The sequence below is a fragment of the Coregonus clupeaformis genome, chromosome 1, assembly GCF_020615455.1.
Source record: "Coregonus clupeaformis isolate EN_2021a chromosome 1, ASM2061545v1, whole genome shotgun sequence".
NCBI classification, from domain to species: domain Eukaryota; kingdom Metazoa; phylum Chordata; class Actinopteri; order Salmoniformes; family Salmonidae; genus Coregonus; species Coregonus clupeaformis.
The window spans coordinates 75,210,435-75,235,356 of NC_059192.1; the positions used below are offsets into that span (position 1 = coordinate 75,210,435).

General features: G+C 42.8%; 2 protein-coding genes across 2 annotated transcripts; both read right to left on the reverse strand.

Annotated features, from left to right (window-relative positions):
- Positions 1 to 253: 253 nt before the first annotated feature.
- Positions 254 to 6,857, reverse strand: LOC121577005 (membrane-associated progesterone receptor component 1). Its single transcript, XM_041890683.2, has 3 exons — positions 6,474 to 6,857; positions 1,553 to 1,708; positions 254 to 1,055 (listed from the first exon to the last, which is right to left on the reverse strand). Exons 1-3 carry the CDS (start codon positions 6,766 to 6,768, stop codon positions 961 to 963), a joined length of 546 nt encoding a protein of 181 aa, XP_041746617.1. The 5' UTR covers positions 6,769 to 6,857; the 3' UTR covers positions 254 to 960.
- Positions 6,858 to 12,746: 5,889 nt separating this feature from the next.
- Positions 12,747 to 22,292, reverse strand: LOC121577021 (meiosis-specific with OB domain-containing protein-like). Its single transcript, XM_041890705.2, has 14 exons — positions 22,214 to 22,292; positions 20,405 to 20,509; positions 20,159 to 20,216; positions 19,593 to 19,724; positions 19,403 to 19,475; positions 19,122 to 19,317; positions 18,814 to 18,914; positions 18,680 to 18,732; positions 18,480 to 18,575; positions 18,218 to 18,310; positions 13,841 to 13,985; positions 13,484 to 13,670; positions 13,282 to 13,368; positions 12,747 to 13,133 (listed from the first exon to the last, which is right to left on the reverse strand). Exons 2-14 carry the CDS (start codon positions 20,471 to 20,473, stop codon positions 13,029 to 13,031), a joined length of 1,395 nt encoding a protein of 464 aa, XP_041746639.1. The 5' UTR covers positions 20,474 to 20,509; positions 22,214 to 22,292; the 3' UTR covers positions 12,747 to 13,028.
- Between the last annotated feature and the right edge of the window lie 2,630 nt (positions 22,293 to 24,922).

Here is a 24,922-nt window from a genome sequence, read left to right on the forward strand (position 1 = left end):
CACTGCAGTTAATTCATCCACACTCTGATCACGTTCAATTTCCTTCTGTAGCTCTTCCAAAAGAAAGTTATGTGTGATCCACCACTCCATATTCACTCAAAACATTCCACTTTTCTAATTTTTTTCAGTCCGCCATCTTTAACCCCCACCTCATGGCCACACCGGCAGCCATCATTAGGTGGCCTGGTCTGATGGTTCCCCTCTGTGGTATTACAGTCACCTAATTGTTTTATACACAAAAGATTGTCTGATAGGCAGCCCAAGATGTTTGCTTTTAAAATGAACAATAAAATATAGACACAATCAGGCAAGATCACATACAAAACATCACCATACACAAAACAAGACAAATGTATAGAAATAAAATAAAGGTGTATACTACCTGTATGGTGCTTTTACAAAGACACTACAGTCTTACAAATTTATTGGAACCTGAACCTAAAATCTGGTGCATTTTGGTAAATTAAAGGGGCAATCTGCAGTTGCTACATCCACCTTTGGACTTATAAATGAATGATATTAACCCCTTGATTCTTGACGAATATAACTTATAAATGCCTCATGAGTTTAGTTCAACTGTCGTACCCATCAGAACCCGACATATAAGCTTGTTTTACTCCAATGTTTGTAAATAAAGTAAAAGTAAACAAATCCTATTTAGCCTCAAAACATGGTTAAAACTATCATTTTATATCATGGATTGTCAGTCCCTGCATCCATAGTTTTTTTGTACCTAAACAGGGGCTCGATAATGCTTTGTTATTGTTTTACCTGCTGATTGCCGCTTTAAGGTCTGTGGCATATTAATTTAGCATAAGAGGTGATGGTCCATGACAATGATATAATACAAAAGCCATCCAGGAGAAAGCATTTAGATCAATGGCCGCAGCACAAGGCAATATGCATCACATTATCAGAAAAAATTAAGGCATCTGAATTTCCCGTGTGCACTTGTGAGTTCTAGTCCTTCTTTTTGTCCTTGACCTCCTCGTCATCAGTGTACTCGGAGGGTTCCTCTCCAGGTTTCAGAAGTTTGCCAACATAGTCATACTTTTCTGTAAAAGGCAGGAAGAAGTAGAAAATAACATTGAGTTCCTGAGAGACATTAGCTAGACACGACACCATAGCCGAGCTCTAGGACATTGTAATCACTGGGTGGAGAATAGCCTTAGCCTACAAAGACTGCCTCCCATGTGTGGGTTTCAATTCACAGCACTACTCAATGTAATGACAGTCTGCGTCGAAAGTGTTAATTTGATGCAAAGTAGTGTTTACGACGTTATGCCCAAGTATGGTGCCATACTGAATGTGCTGTAGCTACCTCTTCTATCTTAGTCAAGTAAAACAACACACAAAAGAGGTGTTGGCTAAAGCATCAACAGACTGGACCACCACAAGGTGCATCAACAGCTTACAATATATTCTGTTGAGTGGAGTGTGTGCATGTGATGTTGACTGCAAGAGGTCCATTTCGCTTGAGGTAGAAAATACAGTATCTGACCGTTAAACAAGTGTTTTGTAGCAACTTCTATCAACTCGTCCATCAACTCACGGGTGAACTGGGTCTCCCATTCGTTGAGGCTCTCCTGTTGCATGGCGTTGAGGTCCGAGAGGTCATCGTGGGTGTCTTTCAGGGCCTCCTTCTCCAGACAGAAAGTGGCCAGGCCCCTGGAGGCATCTTTACCAGCCAACAATCCATATGGACCCACTGGAGAACAACACACACAGACAAAGACTTTGATTTAAAACGTGATTGTGAATAGACAAACTATTTGTCAAGGTTTATAGATTTGCTGAAGACTGCCATTTAAAGCAGCAATCAACCGTTGAAAACAAAATCATACGCCCCGCCCCTGTTTTGGTAAAAAGCTGAAGGATGGGGCTGGAGAAATGTAACCATACTCAAATTCATAGACAGAGCTATGGATGGAAGGATTGACCATCCATGATATTAAAACTATATCAAACTGTTTTAACCATGTTTTCAGGCTATATTGTTTATTTACTTTGTATTCCAAACATTGGAATAAAACAAGCTTATATTAGGGGTTCTGATGGGTAAAACAGTTGAACTAAACTCATGAGGCATTTATAAGTTATATTCTTCAAGAATCAAACTTGTATCTCAATCAATGGATTTATATAATGAATTTAAAAGTTTTAAAAATGGGCGTACAGTTGAAGTCAGAAGTTTACATACACTTAGGTTGGAGTCATTAACACTTGTTTTTCAACCACTCCACAAAGTTCTTGTTAACAAACTATAGTTTTGGCATGTCGGTTAGGACATCTACTTTGTGCATGACATGTCATTTTTCCAACAATTGTTTACAGACAGATTATTTCACTTATAATTCACTGTATCACAATTTCAGTGGGTCAGAAGTTTACATACACTAAGTTGACTGTGCCTTTAAACAGCTTGGAAAATTCCAGAAAATTATGTCATGGCTTTAGAAGCTTCTGATAGGCTAATTGACATCATTTGAGTCAATTGGAGGTGTCCCGGTGGATGTATTTCGAGGCCTACCTTCAAACTCAGTGCCTCTTTGCTTGACATCATGGGATAATAAAAAGAAATCAGCCAAGACCTCAGAAAAAAAATGGTAGACCTCCACAAGTCTGGTTCATCCTTGGGAGCAATTTCCAAACGCCTGAAGGTACCACGTTCATCTGTACAAACAATAGTATGCAAGTATAAACACCATGGGACCACGCAACCGTCATACCGCTCAGAAAGGAGCTTAGTGGTTAAGAGCGTTGTGCCAGTAACCGAAAGGTCGCTGGTTCTAATCCCCGAGCCGACTAGGTGAAAAATCTGTCGATGTGCCCTTGAGCAAGGCACTTAACCCTAATTGCTCCTGTAAGTCGCTCTGGATAAGAGTGTCTGCTAAATGACAAAAAATGTTTTTAAATGAAGGAGACGCGTTCTGTCTCCTAGAGAAGAACGTACTTTAGTGCGAAAAATGCAAATCAATCCCAGAACAACAGCAAAGGACCTTGTGAAGATGCTGGAGGAAACAGGTACAAAAGTATCTACAGTGGGGAAAAAAAGTATTTAGTCAGCCACCAATTGTGCAAGTTCTCCCACTTAAAAAGATGAGAGAGGCCTGTAATTTTCATCATAGGTACACGTCAACTATGACAGACAAATTGAGGAAAAAAAATCCAGAAAATCACATTGTAGGATTTTTAATGAATTTATTTGCAAATTATGGTGGAAAATAAGTATTTGGTCACCTACAAACAAGCAAGATTTCTGGCTCTCACAGACCTGTAACTTCTTCTTTAAGAGGCTCCTCTGTCCTCCACTCGTTACCTGTATTAATGGCACCTGTTTGAACTTGTTATCAGTATAAAAGACACCTGTCCACAACCTCAAACAGTCACACTCCAAACTCCACTATGGCCAAGACCAAAGAGCTGTCAAAGGACACCAGAAACAAAATTGTAGACCTGCACCAGGCTGGGAAGACTGAATCTGCAATAGGTAAGCAGCTTGGTTTGAAGAAATAAACTGTGGGAGCAATTATTAGGAAATGGAAGACATACAAGACCACTGATAATCTCCCTCCATCTGGGGCTCCACGCAAGATCTCACCCCGTGGAGTCAAAATGATCACAAGAATGGTGAGCAAAAATCCCAGAACCACACGGGGGGACCTAGTGAATGACCTGCAGAGAGCTGGGACCAAAGTAACAAAGCCTACCATCAGTAACACACTACGCCGCCAGGGACTCAAATCCTGCAGTGACAGACGTGTCCCCCTGCTTAAGCCAGTACATGTCCAGGCCCGTCTGAAGTTTGCTAGAGTGCATTTGGATGATCCAGAAGAGGATTGGGAGAATGTCATATGGTCAGATGAAACCAAAATAGAACTTTTTGGTAAAAACTCAACTCGTCGTGTTTGGAGGACAAAGAATGCTGAGTTGCATCCAAAGAACACCATACCTACTGTGAAGCATAGGGGTGGAAACATCATGCTTTGGGGCTGTTTTTCTGCAAAGGGACCAGGACGACTGATCCGTGTAAAGGAAATAATGAATGGGGCCATGTATCGTGAGATTTTGAGTGAAAACCTCCTTCCATCAGCAAGGGCATTGAAGATGAAACGTGGCTGGGTCTTTCAGCATGACAATGATCCCAAACACACCGCCCGGGCAACGAAGGAGTGGCTTCGTAAGAAGCATTTCAAGGGCCTGGAGTGGCCTAGCCAGTCTCCAGATCTCAACCCCATAGAAAATCTTTGGAGGGGAGTTGAAAGTCCGTGTTGCCCAGCGACAGCCCCAAAACATCACTGCTTTAGAGGAGATCTGCATGGAGGAATGGGCCAAAATACCAGCAACAGTGTGTGAAAACCTTGTGAAGACTTACAGAAAACGTTTGACCTGTGTCATTGCCAACAAAGGGTCTATAACAAAGTATTGAGACATTTTTGTTATTGACCAAATACTTATTTTCCACCATAATTTGCAAATAAATTCATTAAAAATCCTACAATGTGATTTTCTGGATTTTTTTTTCTCATTTTGTCTGTCATAGTTGACGTGTACCTATGATGAAAATTACAGGCCTCTCTCATCTTTTTAAGTGGGAGAACTTGCACAATTGGTGGCTGACTAAATACTTTTTTTCCCCACTGTATATCCACAATCAAATGAGTCCTATATCGACATAACCTGAAAGGCCGCTCAGCAAGGAAGAAGCCACTGCTCCAAAACAACCATAAAAAAGCAAGACTACGGTTTGCAACTGCCCATGGGGACAAAGATTGTACTTTTTGGAGAAATGTCCTCTGGTCTGATGAAACAAAAATAGAACTCTTTGGCCATAATGACCATCATTATGTTTGGAGGAAAAAGGGGGACGCTTGCAAGCCTAAGAACACCATCCCAACCGTGAAGCACGTGGGTGGCAGCATCATGCTTTGGGGGTGCTTTGCTGCAGGAGAGACTGGTGCACTTCACAAAATAGATGGCATCATGAGGAAGGAAAATTATGTGGATATATTGAAGCAACATCTCAAGACATCAGTCAGGAAGTTATAATCGGTCTTCCGGTCGCATATCGGTCTTCCAAATGGACAATGACCCCAAGCATACTTCCAAAGTTGTGGCAAAATGGCTTAAGGACAACAAAGTCAAGGTATTGGAGTGGCCATCACAAAGCCCTGAACTCAATCATATAGAACATTTGTGGCCAGAACTGAAAAAGTATGTGTGAGCAAGGAGGCCTACAAACATGACTCAGTTACACCAGCTCTGTCAGGAGGAATTGGCCAAAATTCACCCAACTTATTGTGGGCGGCTTGTGGAAGGCTACCCGAACCGTTTGACCCAAGTTAAACAATTTAAAGGCAATGCTACCAAATACTATTTGAGTGTATGTAAACTTCTGACCCACTGGGAATGTGATGAAAGAAATAAAAGGTTAAATAAATCACTCTACTATTATTCTGACATTTCACATTCTTAAAATAAAGTGGTGATCCAAACTGACCTAAAACAGGGAATTTGTACTAGGATTAAATGTCAGGAATTGTGAAAAACTGAGTTTAATGTATTCGGCTAAGGTGTATGTACATTTCCGACTTCAACTGTAGCAACTGCAGATTGCCCCTTTAATGAAACAAGTATGCACTGTTTCTTAAACATGGTGAAAATATAGTTAAACTTCCACATGATGCCCTCCAACAGACATACCGTACTCCATTCTAAGATCAGATGGCTTCAAAGATAGCCCCCAACAACAAGCCCTCTATTCTCGATGTTGAGACTGAAGGATAGGATAGTCTGAATCCTTGGAATGAGTCTCAGCCAGTAGGCCTATTATTGCTCTTCAATAGGCCTCAACAAGCCTTACTTTGTGCAACCATCTGGTCTGGCTGAATTGAACATTAAACCTTGTGCAAGGCATTCACCTGTCTATGTCAAGCTATTTGTTCTGAATTGACATGACAGGAACTGAGGCACACCTCAAAAGCAAGGCACAGCAATAAGATAAATAGTATACCCTATTTCCGAACTGAGAATATATTCAATTCCTACATATTTTCAGCGAGGGTGATCCTCGGGAGAGTTTGCGTAATAGCCTAGGGCAAGATTAATCAAATCGGTTAGAGGTTACAACATGCCAACTCGGTTGAACACTCCAGTTACAGCTTGTGTTACCGCATCTCCGCCAGAGCGCTCTGTTGTTAGGTTTCTGATTACCCGGAACAACGATGTCGGGATGAACTACGCCCGCCAGCGGTCACACAGCTCGCGTGTTGTGAAATTACATCGCTGGCAATGATTTATGAAGAAGGGGGTGTGACGTTTTAGAATGGTCGTACTAGTTATACGCATACTCAATAGACACAAAGTAACAAACGTATGTATTAAGTTTACTTAGCAAGCCACTTGGCTACAGTTGCGCCAACCATTATTTTGAACAGAAATAACAAATGTAAATAGCCTACAACTTATTTTACCTGGCCCGTATAATTTCCTTCCTGTGGTTACGTCAAACACCTTTGAATTGACAGCCATGAGAATTCTTCGATTTTGAAGCCCATCGTACGGTTGCAGCTCCGCTAAAGTGAAATCTCTGTTCTTGAGTTTAGGCAGAGGTTCCTCAACCTCGCCCATATCTGCAGGCTTGTCTCCGCAGAAGATTCTGAGCAAAATAAATATGAAGAGGCCAAGCAGACTCAAATTCAACGGGGAAGTGAACATTTCTTGCAAAATTCCTGAAGAAGATTCCTCGGCTTCCTCTGTATCAGCCATGTTTGTTTCTCTATGCTTGGGTGGGACTGTAGGCTACGTATCAAATATTATTTATTATAAGGTTTCTCCTTTCATCTGTGACTACTGGGACATGAGGTTTATCGAGGGTGTGTGTCAATGCACCAATCACAGAGGCCAAAAATTCACTTTAATGCTGTTTTGACCAATGGGCTTTGTGTTTTGAAAAACGTATTACATCAATTTGATGCCTTTAACAATCATATATCTATTTGATCAATATAAAATATTCAGTGCATTAATTAATTCAGATCAGAATTTTGGGATCAAATATGACCTTAATTCATTGAATAATGATAATCTTGTCTTGCATGGTGGGTAGGGCATGTATTTATTATTTTTATTTATTTATCAAAAAACATAATTAAACTGTTATTAATTTATTTTGAATCAAAAGACGAAATGGGACTTTGATAACGACGTCATTCTGATTAATGACATCACATCCTGTAGCTAGCTACTCCTTTACTGTCCAATATCTTTATCAAAGATCCTACAGGATCAAGATAGGCAGAAACTGCTTCTCCAGTAGAAATCCCCAATCACACATGTAGGCGATGTCATGGCGACGTTGGCTAGCTAAACTCGTGCCAGAAACATGTCATCGGGTCTAACGGGCGTCTCGTGCCAAAATTGCGCATGTGCGGCCGTCAAATCAAAGGCATTCCTTCGATATAAAATGAAAATGTATCAGTTTGTCACTTTCACGAGGTTGGAGTAATAACATGTTGAACTACTTAAGACATTGGCTCGAATTTAGGTTCTGCCATTAGATTTTGAGAAAATTAACAACTAAAGAATCATTTTTCACCTCAGCCTTCTCAAACCCCAAACCCCGGCCTGGTCTGCTTGGTCTGTTTGCAAGCGTTCACGGAAGTCTCACGATGTTGCGCCTCTGGGTTTAGAAACTCTGTGTCCTCATATCGGTTGAGTTCTTGCCGACTAGATGGGCAGGCGTTGCATTGCATCAGCTAATGGCTTGGTGCCACATCATTGACTGTGCAGTCGGGCATCAGATTGCTATGGCATATGATGTGGTTAGCTGATATGTGAAATACCTATCCAGGCGTTCTAAGATTTGGCATGCATCTGCAATGTAGTTGGCAGGAACTCAACCCCTATGTTCAGAGGTAATATCAGACACCCAAAACTAAAATGTCACATCAAATCAAATCAAATCAAATTTTATTGGTCACATGCGCCGAATACAACAGGTGCAGACATTACAGTGAAATGCTTACTTACAGCCCTTAACCAACAGTGCATTTATTTTAAACAAAAAAAGTAAGAATAAAACAACAACAAAAAAAGTGTTGAGAAAAAAAAGAGCAGAAGTAAAATAAAGTGACAGTAGGGAGGCTATATATACAGTAAAATAAAGTGACAGTAGGGAGGCTATATATACAGGGGGGTACCGTTGCAGAGTCAATGTGCGGGGGCACCGGCTAGTTGAGGTAGTTGAGGTAATATGTACATGTGGGTAGAGTTAAAGTGACTATGCATAAATACTTAACAGAGTAGCAGCAGCGTAAAAGGATGGGGTGGGGGGCAGTGCAAATAGTCCGGGTAGCCATGATTAGCTGTTCAGGAGTCTTATGGCTTGGGGGTAGAAGCTGTTGAGAAGTCTTTTGGACCTAGACTTGGCACTCCGGTACCGCTTGCCGTGCGGTAGCAGAGAGAACAGTCTATGACTAGGGTGGCTGGAGTCTTTGACAATTTTGAGGGCCTTCCTCTGACACCGCCTGGTATAGAGGTCCTGGATGGCAGGGAGCTTTGCCCCAGTGATGTACTGGGCCGTACGCACTACCCTCTGTAGTGCCTTGCGGTCAGAGGCCAAGCAGTTGCCATACCAGGCGGTGATGCAACCAGTCAGGATGCTCTCGATGGTGCAGCTGTAGAATTTTTTGAGGATCTGAGGACCCATGCCAAATCTTTTTAGTCTCCTGAGGGGGAATAGGCTTTGTCGTGCCCTCTTCACGACTGTCTTGGTGTGTTTGGACCATGATAGTTCGTTGGTGATGTGGACACCAAGGAACTTGAAGCTCTCAACCTGTTCCACTACAGCCCCGTCGATGAGAATGGGGGCGTGCTCAGTCCTCTTTTTTTTCCTGTAGTCCACAATCATCTCCTTTGTCTTGGTCACGTTGAGGGAGAGGTTGTTGTCCTGGCACCACACGGCCAGATCTCTGACCTCCTCCCTATAGGCTGTCTCATCGTTGTCGGTGATCAGGCCTACCACTGTTGTGTCGTCGGCAAACTTAATGATGGTGTTGGAGTCGTGTCTGGCCATGCAGTCATGGGTGAACAGAGAGTACAGGAGGGGGACTGAGCACGCACCCTGAGGGGGCCCCCGTGTTGAGGATCAGTGTGGCAGATGTGTTGTTACCTACCCTTACCACCTGGGGGCGGCCCGTCAGGAAGTCCAGGATCCAGTTGCAGAGGGAGGTGTTTAGTCCCAGGATCCTTAGCTTAGTGATGAGCTTAGAGGGCACTATGGTGTTGAATGCTGAGCTGTAGTCAATGAATAGCATTCTCACGTAGGTGTTCCTCTTGTCCAGGTGGGAAAGGGCAGTGTGGAGTGCGATAGAGATTGCATCATCTGTGGATCTGTTGGGGCGGTATGCAAATTGGAGTGGGTCTAGGGTTTCTGGGATTATGCTGTTGATGTGAGCCATGACCAGTCTTTCAAAGCACTTCATGGCTACAGACGTCAGTGTTACGGGTCGGTAGTCATTTAGGCAGGTTATCTTAGAGTTCTTGGGCACGGGGACCATGGTGGTCTGCTTGAAACATGTTGGTATTACAGACTCAGTCAGGGACATGTTGAAAATGTCAGTGAAGACACTTGCCAGTTGGTCAGCACATGCTCGGAGTACACGTCCTGGTAATCCGTCTGGCCCTGCGGCCTTGTGAATGTTGACCTGCTTAAAAGTCTTACTCACATCGGCTACGGAGAGCGTGATCACATAGTCATCCGGAACAGCTGGTGCTCTCATGCATGCTTCAGTGTTGCTTGCCTCGAAGCGAGCATAGAAGTGGTTTAGCTCGTCTGGTAGGCTTGTGTCACTGGGCAGCTCGCGGCTGTGCTTCCCTTTGTAGTCTGTAATAGTTTTCAAGCCCTGCCACATCCGACGAGCGTCAGAGCCAGTGTAGTATGATTCAATCTTAGACCTGTATTGACTCTTTGCCTGTTTGATGGTTCGTCGGAGGTCATAGCGGGATTTCTTATAAGCGTCCGGGTTAGAGTCCCGTTCCTTTCAGATGCTCGATTAAATTATTGCGTCAGATGCTCGATTAAATTCTGAGGGGAGATGTATGTTAGAAAATGTACTCAGGAGCAGTGGCGATTTTAGCATGTAAATCTTGGTGGGCCAAACAATACATTAATTGCACTATAATGGTGACAAACAATGCCCACATAAAGCTGTCCTAACAGCAGAGTCCCGACACCTTACCACTGCTACACCTGGTTATCAATGGAGCCTTGTCTGGCAGCGAAACAGTTCATTCAGCCTCATTTACTGCCTTTAAAAAAAAACATAGCTGATATGGCTGACTTGCTTAAACAAATGTGGTTCCTAGTGACAATTGAGATGTACAAACTATGGCATAAGGGGACGACGAGCGGATAAGAGGCAATCCGTAATTTCAATTAAGACATTAATGAGCGAGCTAGGATGAACGTAGTCAATATAACTATTTGTTCAGCACTTTTGAAATGTTCAGCGACAGAATTCAGAACATGGGCCGTTCTTACAGTATTCTCCCTGTACACCAAGTCAGAACCGTAGGATAAACGAAAGGGGGCATATAAGCAGACAATGAAAGCTCTTACAATATTCAATCATTAAATTTCTCTAAAACAGGCTATAGGCTACATGTGCATAAAAAACAAGGTCGAATTATGATGACGTCAGTGATCTTCAGGTCGGCGCTCTAGAAAGAGGGCCGAGTTCCCGACTTGCAATTCGGAGTTGGATGACCGTTCAAAACGTAATTTTCCAGAGCTAGTTTTCTTCCGAGTTCCCAGTTGTCTTGAACTCACTCTAGTCAGATTTCCCAGTCCTGAGTTTCCAGTTGTTTTGAGCGTGGCAGAAGTCATGCTGGATTGACAGCATGGTAAATGTTGAACATTTATTCTTTTAAACTTGGAAAAGAGACCCTTAAACCCAGACTTGGGACCACACACCAAATCCACTGAATAGCAGGCTAGTGATTGCTTTGCAATGCTTGCAGTTAGCCACTGATTCCTTCCAAACCACTCATTGTTGAATTTGCCATTTCCAACTTGTTGTGTAATGTTTATGTCCGATGGCCGATGAGCACCGATACGTTTTATCTATAATTTCTCTTCATTATTTCTCTTCATATGACAAGGATTAAAAAGCATTTGCCAGTAGATTGTCGACTTAATTCATGATGATGACTGCTGGCTTGCTAGCTAAGATTTTGAAAGTATGATGTTGACATGATCAGTCCAATCAAAGCTACTGTAGATATAACGTGATTTGACGTAATTTTATCTGTGGCCAATTACCTTGAGCCTTCTTGGATGGGCACTTCTAATGTAACTCTATGGCAGCACCCAAGGGGCTTGAATTTCTTAGCTCTACCATTAGATCTGGCGGTGATGTAGTGTCCCCATGAGTGACAGAACACTGAGCCAATCACGGCGCAACTAGAGAACATTACCCAATCACAGCGCAACTAGAGAACATTACCAACACCTATGCTCCATATTTTCTGCTGGCTTTCCCACCATCACAGCAAGCACTGAGCTAGGCTGAAACACCTGCATTTTGGAGCTGCCTTACTCAAGAAAGAAAAAAAGATTTATTAATTAAAATTATTTATATATATTCTTTTTACATTGTTTGCAAACTGATATACGACACATATTAATGTCAAAATAACATGCAAAACAGGCAACCCCCCCCAAAAAAAAAAGCTCTATCCCACCCACCCTGAATAACGGGTTGCCACTGCTAAGGAGACTAGGAGGTCTCCATCCCTCTAAAGGGAAACTCAGCCAGATTCTGACAAGTCTATGGGCCAAATTTACCCACCCCCTTCCGAAATTCGTAAGAAGCGAGCACCTGCGAAATCGTGATTTGTTCAAATTATCAGTGATGAAAAATCAGCATACCAGAACAAAGTTCCACGTTAGTCGTTACATCCCACAGTCTGTCGTCAGATGCTACTACCATTTGTTTGTGCAGCTGTCCACAAGAGCTTATGTTCAGAGAGGTAAACTGTCTCTGGCAGCCAAAACAGCATGATACTCCATCTAAATGTGAATTGATTCTCAATCGCGATACGGTTATAGAAACATAAAGTCCTTAACTTTCATATCACATCAAAATAATTGCACAAATGCAAAATATACACTTACTGTACACAGTTGCAGCCAACAGTATTTTCAGTTACTACATTTTTCTGACGTCCTTCCGTTACACACAGGTGTTCAGAGACGCTAGATAGCTAATTAGAACATGTGGTCTCCTCTCTCTTCCATAAACAAGCCGGAGAGTGATGCCTTGTCACCCCAAAAAAGATTTATTGAAGATAGGAAACTAATGTTCCAAAAGGTTTGCAAAACCGTATCGCAAGCGACAATTTTTTATGTGTAGACAGAGCGTCAGGACTTTCGTACATTGGCCGCACCGTTGTCAATGCTTGTAATGAGAATCCAAGGCCTGGCAAGCATGGCCCCTTGAAATCGCAAGAACTAGTCTGATAGGCATCTGACTGTAATGTATTAATCTTTGACACGCAGAACTATCTTGCATAATTGCGTTAGATCCTCGATTAATGCTACTACCTTTTATGTCATGTGCATCTGTCCACAAAATATGCTTCGCATTAAACATGACTGTTCCAGAATCTTGTCTCATCGTTATTTCGTATATCTGCACAACAAACTGGACAGGCCTCCAAGCTCATCAGAGAATAAAGCAATGGTTTCAAAAATATTTTTATACTATATATATATATATATATATATATATAAATATATATATCACTATACACAGAAATAAAAGTACATTACAGCACATATAGAATACCAAATAAATAAAGGGAAATAAATAGGAAAAAAGGGAAATGTGTACATTCTATCTAGGCCTTGCTACAGAACCCACAAGCCATATCAAAAGTGCATCTCAACCATTATCCATCTAATATGAGAAAGCTACTGAAGGACTCGCCACACTTGGACCCAACCACATGGCTGGTGAACGAGACTACTGCAGGGCAGACATGTTCTGCTTCACTTCTCCTGGATCAGCGAGGGAACACTGCAGGACATTGCCTCTCATTCCACTTCTGGTTTTGGGAGAGGGAGTGATCTGAAAGATACAGTAGAATGGGATAGGACATTTTTTAAGTTCCTCAGCTCACAATTCTGAGAAGAATACTTGACAAGGCTGCCACTGACTGGTTCATTCAAAACTTTTTAAAGCTAGTCAGTACCAACGACATATGGATTTTATATACCTTGATATATACTTTGCATCTTTCTAAGAGCATCTTCCATTTCATCGCCGTTCGCTCATCCTCTGTTAAACTCACAAACTCCTCAGGCTGCAACAAAAGAGGGCAGGCATCATTATTTGAAGCTGTCAACCATGGTCACATATTAGGGCAGTTGCACAAATCCAGGATAAGCCCACTTATAATATACTATATTTCCACTCACATTGCAGCCCAGAGTCTTCTCTGCGACAGTGCCGTTCAGGGAGCAGGACTGCAGGGTTCCTGTGTGGTCTGTCACATCTACCAGAAGATCAAACCCTGTGGTCACAGTCAGAGGCTGGTCTCCCCCAGGGCAGGCTGTGTTGGAGCAGCTCTGAATCTCCTCGTTCACCTGGTACCTGCATTTGGAACTGAGCAGGGAGGAGACCAGCACCAATATGTAAATCAGGAAAAAGAAATGGTGCTAGTGTAGTTAAGTTTCAATGAGATGAAATGTGTAGTCAGAAAATGTGGGATTTGCTGAGAAATACAGATGAATTCAATAATCATGTGTCGACGTGTATCCACTGTAAAAACTTACCACCTGCTTCTGATGACTTTGGAGACAGAGGCGTCTAGATCCAGTTTGGAGACGAAGCTGTAGGTGATTCCACAGAACACCTCTGGGTTCTCCTGGGCTTTGAGTTTGAGCTGGCTCACTGTGTACACATCACTGATAGAATCCACTGGAGAGAGGAGAACAGTGATAGAGAGTGACCGCTCTATAGGGTTGCAAAATTCAGGGAACTTTCAATAAATTCCCTGGTTTTCCAAAAATCCTGGTTGGAGGGTACCGGATCTCCAGCTTATTTCCTCCTGATATCCAGGTATCATCCAACCAGGATTTCGGGGAAACCAGGGAATTTATTGGACGTTCTTGGAATTTTGCAACCCTACTGCTCTAACAACGGAAATACAGTGCATTTGGAAAGCATTCAGACCCCTTGACTTTTTCCACATCTTGTTACGTTACAGCCTTATTCTAAAATTGATTAAATTGATTTTTTCAATCATCAATCTACACACAATACCCCATAATGACAAAGCAAAAATAGTTTTTAGAAATCTCCTCTGCTCTTGTCCTTCTAGACCTGTCTGCTGCCTTTGATACTGTGAACCATCAGATCCTCCTCTCCACCCTCTCCGAGCTGGGCATCTCCGGCGCGGCTCACTCCTGGATTGCGTCCTACCTGACCGGTCGCTCCTACCAAGTGGCGTGGCGAGAAGCTGTCTCCGCACCACGTGCTCTCACCACTGGTGTCCCCCAGGGCTCAGTTCTAGGCCCTCTCCTTTTCTCCCTATACACCAAGTCACTTGGCTCTGTCATATCCTCACATGGCCTCTCCTATCATTGCTACGCTGACGATACACAACTAATCTTCTCCTTTCCCCCTTCTGATAACCAGGTGGCGAATCGCATCTCTGCATGTCTGGCAGACATATCAGTATGGATGACGGATCACCACCTCAAGCTGAACCCTGGCAAGACGGAGCTGCTCTTCCTCCCGGGAAGGACTGCCCGTTCCATGATCTCGCCATCACGGTTGACAACTCCGCTGTGTCCTCCTCCCAGAGTGCGAAGAGCCTAGGCGTGACCCTGGACAACACCCTGTCGTTCTCCGCCAACATCAAGGCGGTGACCCGCTCCTGCAGGTTCATGCTCTACAACATTCGGAGAGTACGACCCTGCCTTACACAGGAAGCGGCACAGGTCCTAATCCAGGCACTTGTCATCTCCCGTCTGGACTACTGCAACTCGCTGTTGGCTGGCCTCCCTGCCTGTGCCATTAAACCCCTACAACTCATCCAGAATGCCGCAGCCCGTCTGGTGTTCAACCTTCCCAAGTTCTCTCACGTCACCCCCTCCTCCGCACACTCCACTGGCTTCCAGTTGAAGCTCGCATCCGCTACAAGACCATGGTGCTTGCCTATGGAGCAGTGAGGGGAACGGCACCTCTGTACCTTCGGGCTCTGATCAGTCCCTACACCCAAACGAGGGCATTGCGTTCATCCACCTCTGGCCTGCTGGCTCCCCTTCCTCTGCGGAAGCATAGTTCCCGCTCAGCCCAGTCAAAACTGTTCGCTGCTCTGGCACCCCAATGGTGGAACAAGCTCCCTCACGACGCCAGGACAGCAGAGTCACTCACCACCTTCCGGAGACATTTGAAACCCCACCTCTTTAAGGAATACCTGGGATAGGATAAAGTAATCCTTCTACCCCCCCAAAAAAAATTTGTAAAGTGGTTATCCCACTGGCTATAGGGTGAACGCACCAATTGGTGAGTCGCTCTGGATAAGAGCGTCTGCTAAATGACGTAAACGTGCCCTTGAGCAAGGCACTTAACCCTAATTGCTCCTGTAAGTCGCTCTGGATAAGAGCGTCTGCTAAATGACTAAAATGTAAATGTAAAATGTAAATATTAGTATTCAAACCCTTTACTCAGTACTTTGTTGAAGCACCTTTGGCAGCGATTACAGCCTAGAGTCAAAATCAAATCAAATCAAATTTTATTTGTCACATACACGTGTTTAGCAGATGTTATTGCGGGTGTAGCGAAATGCTTGTGCTTCTACCTCCGACAGTGCAGTAATATCTAACAAGTAATATCTAACAATTTCACAATATATACTTAATTCAGTAGTCTAGTAAGGAATGGAATTTAAGAATATATACATATATGGACAAGCAATGACAGAGCGGCATGGACTAAGATACAGTAGAATATTATAGAATAGAATGCAGTATATACATATGAGATGAGTAGTGCAAGATATGTAAACATTATTAAAGTGACTAGTGTTCCATTTCTTAAAGTGGCCAGTGATTTCAATAGGCAGCAGCAGGCTCTAATGTGCTAGTGATGGCTATTTAACAGTCTGATGGCCTTGAGATAGAAGCTGTTTATCATTCTCTCGGTCCAAGCTTTGATGCACCTGTCCTGACCTCGCCTTCTGGGGCTCGGGTGGTTGATGTCCTTGATGATCTTTTTGGCCTTCCTGTGACATCGGGTGCTGTAGGTGTCTTGGAGGGCAGGTAGTTTGCCCCCGGTAATGCGTTCAGCAGACCGCACCACCCTCTGGAGAGCCCTGCGGTTGCGGGCGGTGCAGTTGCCGTACCAGGCGGTGATACAGCCCGACAGGATGCTCTTCTTGGGTATGACGCTACAAGCTTGGCACACCTGTATTTGGGGAGTTTCTCCCATTCTTCTCTGCAGATCCTCTCAAGCTTTGTCAGGTTGGATGGGGATCGTCATTGCACAGCTATTTTCAGGTCTTTCCAGAGATGTTCGATCGGGTTCAAGACCGGCCTCTGGCTGGGCCACTCAAGGACATTCAGAGACTTGTCCCGAAGCCCCTCCTGCGTTGTCTTAGCTGTGTGCTTAGGGTCGTTGTCCTGTTGGAAGGTGAACCTTTGCCCCAGTCTGAGTTCTTGAGCAGGTTTTCATCAACGATCTCTCTGTACTTTGCTACGTTCATCTTTCCCTCGATCCTGAATAGTCTCCCAGTCCCTGCCGCTGAAAAACATCCCCACAGCATGATGCTGTCACCACCATGCTTCACCGTAGGGATGGTGCCAGGTTTCCTCCAGACGTGACGCTTGGCATTCAGGCCAAAGAGTTCAATCTTGGTTTCATCAGACCAGAGAATCTTGTTTCTCATGGTCTGAGAGTCCTTTAGGTGCCTTTTGGCAAACTCCAAGCGGGCTGTCATGTGCCTTTTACTGAGCAGTGGCTTCCATCTGGCCACTCTACCATAAAGGCCTGATTGCTAGAGTGCTGCAGAGATGGTTGTCCTTCTGGAAGGTTCTCCCATCTCCACAGAGGAACTCTGGAGCAATGTCAGAGTGACCATCGGGTTCTTGGTCACCTCCCTGACCAAGGCCCTTCTCCCCCGATTGCTCAGTTTGGCCGGGCAGCCAGCTCTAGGATGAGTCTTGGTGGTTCCGAACTTCTTCCATTTAAGAATGATGGAGGCCACTGTGTTCTTGGGGACCTTCAATGCTGCAGACATTTTTGGGTACCCTTCCCCAGATCTGTGCCTCAACAGAATCCTGTCTCGGAGCTGTACGGACAATTCCTTCGACCTCATGGCTTGGTTTATGCTCTGATATGCACTGTCAGCTGTGGAACATTATATAGACAGGTGTGTGCCTTTCCAAATCATGTCCAATCAATTGAATTTACCACAGGTGGACTCCGATCAAGTTATAGAAACATCTCAAGGATGATGAATGGAAACAGGATGCACCTGAGCTCAATTTCAAGTCTCACAGCAAAGGGTCTGAATACTTATGTAAATAAAGGTATTTCTGTTTTTGTTTTTTTATACATGTGCAAACATTTCTAAAAACCTGTTTTCGCTTCGTCATTACAGGGTATTGTGTGTGGATTCATAAGGATTTTAAAAAATGTAATCCATTTTAGAATAAGGCTGTAACGCAAAAAATGTGGAAAAAGTCAAGGGGTCTGAATACTTTCAGAATGCACTGTACATGTCCTCAAAGATGGAAGGCAGGCGGGAGGAAGCGAGATCAGGTGGGACCATTCTAGCCAATGAGAGGGCAGATACGCGTGTGAACAACAGGCAACATTCCGATTTAAAGTAGTTTTTTTCAGAAGTTGACGAAATGCCACGTGCATCCACTTATATCAGTGTGCATTCGTACCAACCTAACCATTGCCAAACTTCTATTAGATCAAATAAACCTCATGTAGCAAATTAGCAATTACATTTTTTGTTTAAAAAATGTGAAATTCTTTCATTGACTTATAAACATTCCTCACTTCATGGTCTTATTTTCGTGAACAGATTTTGGGTGGAGTAAACCCTCTCGCTTCGCCTCTTCCTCTCTGGCCTAACTCATGATTGCAAAGTCTCAACTGTATGATAATACTATACAGTCATAGTTGTTACCTACCAGGCACATCTCCAGGCTTGTCATCCTCATCCAACACACCAGACTCAGAGACCTCTTTGACATAGCTGAACAGAAGGCTGGCTTCCTTCGTATCTTATGTATCTCAAAACAGAATCACATTAATTACAGTATTAGGTACTGTATTAATAATGTGAAAATTAAAATATTATCTTAGAAAACAATTGTCTACTGTTTCTCAATGCAGAAAAGGAGCATGTGTTGTAAACAGATATGATCAATCCAAATAAAGTGATATCCTTACCCGGGTTGACGGTGATTATGGTTTTAGAATTGACTGTAGCTGTCATGCAGTTCCGGAAGCTGTCAAAACCAATCCTGGCGTCTGAGATGAAGAGCACTTAAAGTACAGAGAAAAGTCTTATTCAGTCAACGACATTTAAAAACAAACACAAAATCTCACATTTCCATTTCACAAAGAATAAGAGCCCACTGTATACCAACCTGTTTCTCTTGGTATCAGAGTCTGAACTAGCTGAATGGCCTCTTTGTCCCAGCTGTGTGATACAGAGGTTATGTTTACTCAGGGGAGAGGATGGGGATATTGAAGACGTGGGGTACAGTGGTACAGTTCCTACCATACTAAGGGAAAAGATGTGACAGAATCATCAAAGAGCTTCACTTCCAGCCTCTGCCCTTTGCGTCCGTCCGCCGTGGTGAAAAACTTTGGCTCTGCAATCTGGAGGGCAGGAATAGTGTTATGGAAACGCTTTTAGCTTTTCCAATACATATGGTACTTATGCCACTGGACATGTGACGATAGAGTCTAGTTTGTGGCTCCTATATCAATAGATACAACTACACAATGATAGTCCAAAGTCACACTAGTGTCCCAGATACTACCCTCCTCAAGACCTACTTTACTCTATGCACTCTCAGATCTTACCGACCGAACGGCGGCGAGTATGTTAATGACGATCCCGTCCAGGCTCTGTCCGTTGGCCACGATGTCTCCCAGAGAGTAGAAGTCCCTGGAGTCCTTCACAGGCAGGTGGAGTAGAGGCAGCAGCCTGTTCATCATCTCTATGTCAGAGCATATTGATAGCTGGGAGTGAGCTTCACTCACCAGCAACCTGTAGAAGCTGAGACAGAGAAATTGGTTTTGTTACTTGTATTACTAGAGTATAGTCATGTTTAAAAGAGAACTAACCACTTACTATACCGTACCTGGGAGTTGAGGGGCAGAATCTGTCCTCTTTCTCAGGATCTTTGGTAGCAACTAAAGGATTTTCTATAATAACTGAACGTGGGTAAAATACAGATAAATTAGTGTAATTATGAAAAAGACAGACACATTGTTTCTACATGATGTATTATTTTATATCTTCATATAATTGAATTGAATGCATAATCTTACCACAGTCTCCGATGCTGAAGCTGTTAGAGAGCCCATTGATGTATCCATCGTTGCCCCACGAGGATACATTAATAAAATAGTCTGGCGAGTCCTTGATTGTGAAGCCGAAAGTGAATCTGTCAAAACCAATACCTGAAACGACAGAGAGTTCAGTTCAGAAACCTGCCAGAAGAGGGTTCTAGTGAGCAAGACATTAACTTGAGCACAGTAGGCTCCAGTGTAGGCTACATACCAAAGATAATTTATTATAAGGTTTCTCCTTTCATCTGTGACTACTGGGACATGAGGTTTATCGAGGGTGTGTGTCAATGCACCAATCACAGAGGCCAAAAATGCACTCTTATGCAGTTTTAACCAATGGGCTTTGTGTTTTGAAAAATGTATGACATAAATTTACAGTGTAGCCTTGGGGATAAGTCTATGTTTGGGGAGGACAGAGGCAAGAGGCTGTATTTGATACCAGTGATACTTCATTAATACTTGGACGTTTGTATGTAGACTATTTGATGCCAGTATGCAACAGTATTAAATGATGGGGGGAAATATAATGAAATTCAATCCACAACTTTTCCTGTCTGGAAAGCTTTTGACATCAGTTTTTCCAATGATGACTCCGGCCACTCTCTGAAAAACAGAATAGATATTTCAAACCAATTTAGCCTAATAAATACAACAGTCATGATTCAAAATGATTGTTGTAGACTTGACAGTTTATTTCACTTCAAGATATCAAAACTGGTTGAATCATCATGACGGTGTATCCACCCACAAGTTACGCTACTGTAACAATTGAATCATATCACGTGACTCACCGGATGTGTTGTGTTTGGATGTAAACCAGAAATGGCTACAAAGTCCTTAGCTTGCCTGCTGTATGCCATTTTCCAAATGTTTATCCAGTTCTAAGGTCTAAGTTGCTGAAATAAAATGAATAGAAAACACACCTGTCAGATATCCTACCTGTGTGAGTTAGTAAATGGGTCGTTCCACCAATTCGCTGCCTTTTGAGAAGTGAAACGTTGCCAAAACAAACTTCTGATTTTACCTAATTTTAACATTGTCACAAATAACAAATGTTCAACTTCATAAAAAACATGTTTTCCCATCTCAAGAGGATAAATACAAAAATGACTACAGTAAGTGCCAAATAAAGTAACACGGTTGATCGTAACAGGGTTGACCGTAACAGGGTTGACGATTTATTTTTAGATCAGCCATGAATCTAATCTTAATAATTGTTAAAACATTTATAGCCTGTCTATGGGTAACAGGGTTGACTGTTACGCTCAACCCGCTCAGTTTTCCTCCACAAAACACCAGAAAATGTACATAAAGAGTAGAACCAGCTCACCTGCTTTTACTCTATGATTTAACTATTAGATGTTCATTGTTTTTGAAAAAAATACTTTAAAAGTACTAGTTTCACCATATCACCCCACCTCTTTAAGGAATACCTGGGATAGGATAAAGTAATCCTTCTACCCCCCCTTACCCCAACCCACTGTCACGATCGCTGGAGGAAGTGGACCAATGCGCAGCGTGATGAGTGAACATACTTATTTATTAATTCACCACACGAACAAAACAACAAATGATACGAAAGGTCCTTGGTTACAAACACTAACCATACACGGAACAAGATCCCACAACACACTGTGGAAAACAGGCTGCCTAAGTATGGTTCCCAATCAGAGACAACAAGCAACAGCTGATACACGTTGCCTCTGATTGAGAACCACACCGGCCAACATAGAAACAAAAGAACTAGATAATAACCCTAGCACACAAAACACATAGAAACCACACACCCTGGCTCAACATAACAGAGTCCCAGAGCCAGGGCGTGACACCCCCCCAAAAAAATGAAAATAAATAAATAAATAAATAAATAAAAAATACATTGTAAAGTGGTGATCCCACTGGCTATAAGGTGAATGCACCTATTTGTAAGTCGCTCTGGATAAGAGCTTCTGCTAAATGACGTAAATGTAAAAAAATATTAAAACGAGAGAGATCAGTTCATGAAACAGGGTTTACCTTAAAATGAGGGACAGACATCAAATGAATCACTAATCACATGAAATAAATAATAATCTTCAGAAATTACTTTGTCAAAGCAACAAAATAACTATTGGAGAAATGTTGGGATTAAATGGGTTAAAATATTCCTAGAAGAGACAGGGTTGACAGAGGGCATGTAAAAATGCAGAATTTTTGTGTTTTAGCAAGCCTTTATTCATATTAAAAATCTAATTGATTGAATTGTACATGTGGTCTATTTTAAAGGGCACTTCAATTCATATAACAGGCTTTAAAAAATGCAATACTAGGTGCACAATTTCTACTTAAAATATCAACGGGACGCAAGAGGCACACTTTTAGTGGAACACCCCAAATAAGTATTGGCAACTGGCTAGCTAGCTAACGTTAACTACTCTGGAGACCCTCTGCTTCCTGCCAGACTACCTGCCACGACTCACCTTGCAAGCTAAAAGCCAGGTAAGGCAAAACTATTTTCTCTAAGGTCAGAATAACAAACGATGTCAAATTAAATGCCGGTAATAGATACATAACAAGTAGGGCCTACTGTTAGTATTTGTTAGAAAAGCCATTGAGATTACCTGGTTCCGTTTACCTCAGGAGTTAGTTCAGTGAATTTCGCGGGCGAAAAGCCCGCGATGCTCGAGACATGTATTTACCCCATTCTGTGGTTCACCCGCCCACCGCACGCGGCCCTTGTGGATGGATGACAGACTAGAAGCAGTTTGAAATGATAGAGTAGCCTTGTTGTTTTTGCAGCCTTGTTTACAGTTAAAGTGTCCATTTTGGTGGTGGGGGGTGTATAATTCTGTATGGTCTATGCTGATATTCTTGTCTCATCTGCATTGAGAGAGCCTCGTTTTGCAAAGCTTTTTAAATTTTTGTGAAACTGGATTTACTCTTGTTCATGCAGGCAGGCAGCCTAGCGGTTCGAGCGTTGGGCCAGTAACCGAAAGGGCACTGGTTCGAATACCGAGCCGAAACGTGAAACATCTGTTGATGTACCCTTGAGCAAGGCTCTTAACGCTAATTTGCTCCAGGCGCCGTATTACAATGGCTGACCCTGTAAAACACCTATCTGGTGTGTATGTGACAATAAAACGTATTTTGTTCTGGTGGTGGGGGGTGCATAATTCGGTATGGTCTATGCTGATATTCTTGTCTCATCTGCATTGAGAGAGCCTCGTTTTGCAAAGCTTTTTAAATTCTACATCATGTGCTTTTTCTATTATTGTAGGGCTAATATGATGACTGTTCCTGGCACACACCTTCCTGTATTGTTCTTCTCCACCTCCCCCTTTCTTGGCAATAATTTAAAAAATAGATACATATTTATCAACAACATCTGAGGATTTCTCACCTGTCATTGGAAGGTTTTATGACTTGTGGTTGAGTATGATTACATTCCCTCAGCTATTGACAACTTACAGACCTAGTCCTAGACATGGAGAATAGGTCTATGGCCGGTTACTTCCAGACCCTCTTTAGCCAGCCCCTTTCCACATGTAGACTTTAGGCTACCTCAGTGGTAAATACACTAGTACAGTGTACTCAGTAATAGCCAGACATTATATTACACTATCATAGAGGACGCTAATCCAAAACATATTTTTTACGAGGTAAATATATACTGTTTCTTAATCACTGATCTGTCTTTTGCATGTAAAGACAAAGAGGTGTGATTTACAAGCAGGCAAATCTTTATGGACTATGGGCAAACAAAATATGTAAAGGCTATGCCTATCCACCTTTGATTCACTCAGTTTGAGATGTTACTCTAACTTTTATACTGTAGATCTATCCACAGTAATATTCTGGCTAGACTTAAGCTTTACCTTTCAGATACAACAACGTTCAATACACCTTCCAAAGAACAGTCAAGTCAGGCAGCTGTGCAAACACATAAAACTGACAGGAACAATGACGAACTGCTAATGATGCACAGGTGCATTCTACAAGTAGAATATCAAAGCCTTATTTGGCACGGCCTGTCTGTTCTGTTCCGTAGTGTTGACATTCTAGATGTTTCCATTACAAAGAGGGGATAGCCACAGTGCTACGGTATTGTCCCTATTCTGAGGCCTAAGATGATCCAACCTGCCTCTGTCATTGGTGTGTGTATTTGATGAGACAGCTATGACAGCTCCACCCTTCACCAGATGCTGGGAGTTGTGTTGATACACTAAGCCAGAGCTGGAACACGATACAGTGTGTTACACAGCTGAATGGTTATCAAAAGGTGTAACTGGAAACCGCATTCAGGTTATCCTCAGTCAAGTTCCTTACTGTAATCCTTTTCGCTGTGTGTTGTGTTTTTGGATCAGATCCTGACTGGTGTTGGTTTTCATAGGTTGAACCATGTTTTTCTGTTTTTAGCTTAGCCTTATGTTATAAATGGCAAACATAGTTATTCTTTGACAACTTTAAAGTAATGATCAACATTATAATTCCATACAAAGGTGTGTAGGCCGACATTCGAGAGTAAAGAACGGATTTGTCATTTAGGTAGGCCTATTCAATTATCACATTACAAATTGAGGCTCCTGAGTGGCGCAGTGGTCTAAGGCACTGCATCGCAGTGCTAACTGTGCCACTAGAGATCCTGGTTCGAATCCAGGCTCTGTCGCAGCCGGCCACGACCGGGAGACTCATGGGCGGCGCACAATTTGTCCAGGGTAGGGGAGGGAATGGCCGGCAGGGATGTAGCTCAGTTGATAGAGCATGGCGTTTGCAACGCCAGGGTTGTGGGTTCTATTCCCACGGGGGGCCAGTATAAAAAAATATATATATTCACTAACTGTAAGTCGCTCTGGATAAGAGCGTCTGCTAAATGACTAAAATGTAAATTCAAATTTCATCAGGCATTTCCTGACAGGGTTTGTGATTCCATTGTTCGCACAGAAAATGTATCATGTGAAATCTACATTTTGGATTGCATGGTTGATTCATAATGAATACAGTATGTTTTCATGGATTTCATATTCAACATAATGGAAAATCAATGTTTACACGACCCATTTATAAGTCCCTACACTTTAATTCATAATGTGTGTTAATTAGAAATTTCATTTTTCACCTATTGGGTGTTTTGGAATGCCACTTGTGACATTTACTTACATGACTCATTCTGAGTCGAGCAGCAAATACACAGGCTTCCAAACAGAGTCACTGATGGAATACTCTGTGATTGGCTGGCCCCTCGTCCGAGGGTCGGCTCCCATGAGTCCACAACAGGGAGGGCCGGAGCGGTCCACTGACCCCTGACCCTCCTGAACTATTAATCAAACCAG

Excerpts from the sequence above, each read along its gene's own strand:
- LOC121577021 (XM_041890705.2), bottom strand. The coding sequence starts at position 20,473 with ATGGCATACAGCAGGCAAGCTAAGGACTTTGTAGCCATTTCTGGTTTA. Across the intron at positions 19,725-20,158 it reads AAGCTTTCCAGACAGGAAAA|GTATTGGTTTTGACAGATTC; the intron begins GTTGTGGATTGA and ends CTGTCGTTTCAG. Across the intron at positions 18,576-18,679 it reads TCTGATACCAAGAGAAACAG|TGCTCTTCATCTCAGACGCC; the intron begins GTTGGTATACAG and ends CTGTACTTTAAG.
- LOC121577005 (XM_041890683.2), bottom strand. The coding sequence starts at position 6,768 with ATGGCTGATACAGAGGAAGCCGAGGAATCTTCTTCAGGAATTTTGCAA. Across the intron at positions 1,709-6,473 it reads AAGGAAATTATACGGGCCAG|TGGGTCCATATGGATTGTTG; the intron begins GTAAAATAAGTT and ends GTTGTTCTCCAG. Across the intron at positions 1,056-1,552 it reads ATGGGAGACCCAGTTCACCC|AAAAGTATGACTATGTTGGC; the intron begins GTGAGTTGATGG and ends TGCCTTTTACAG.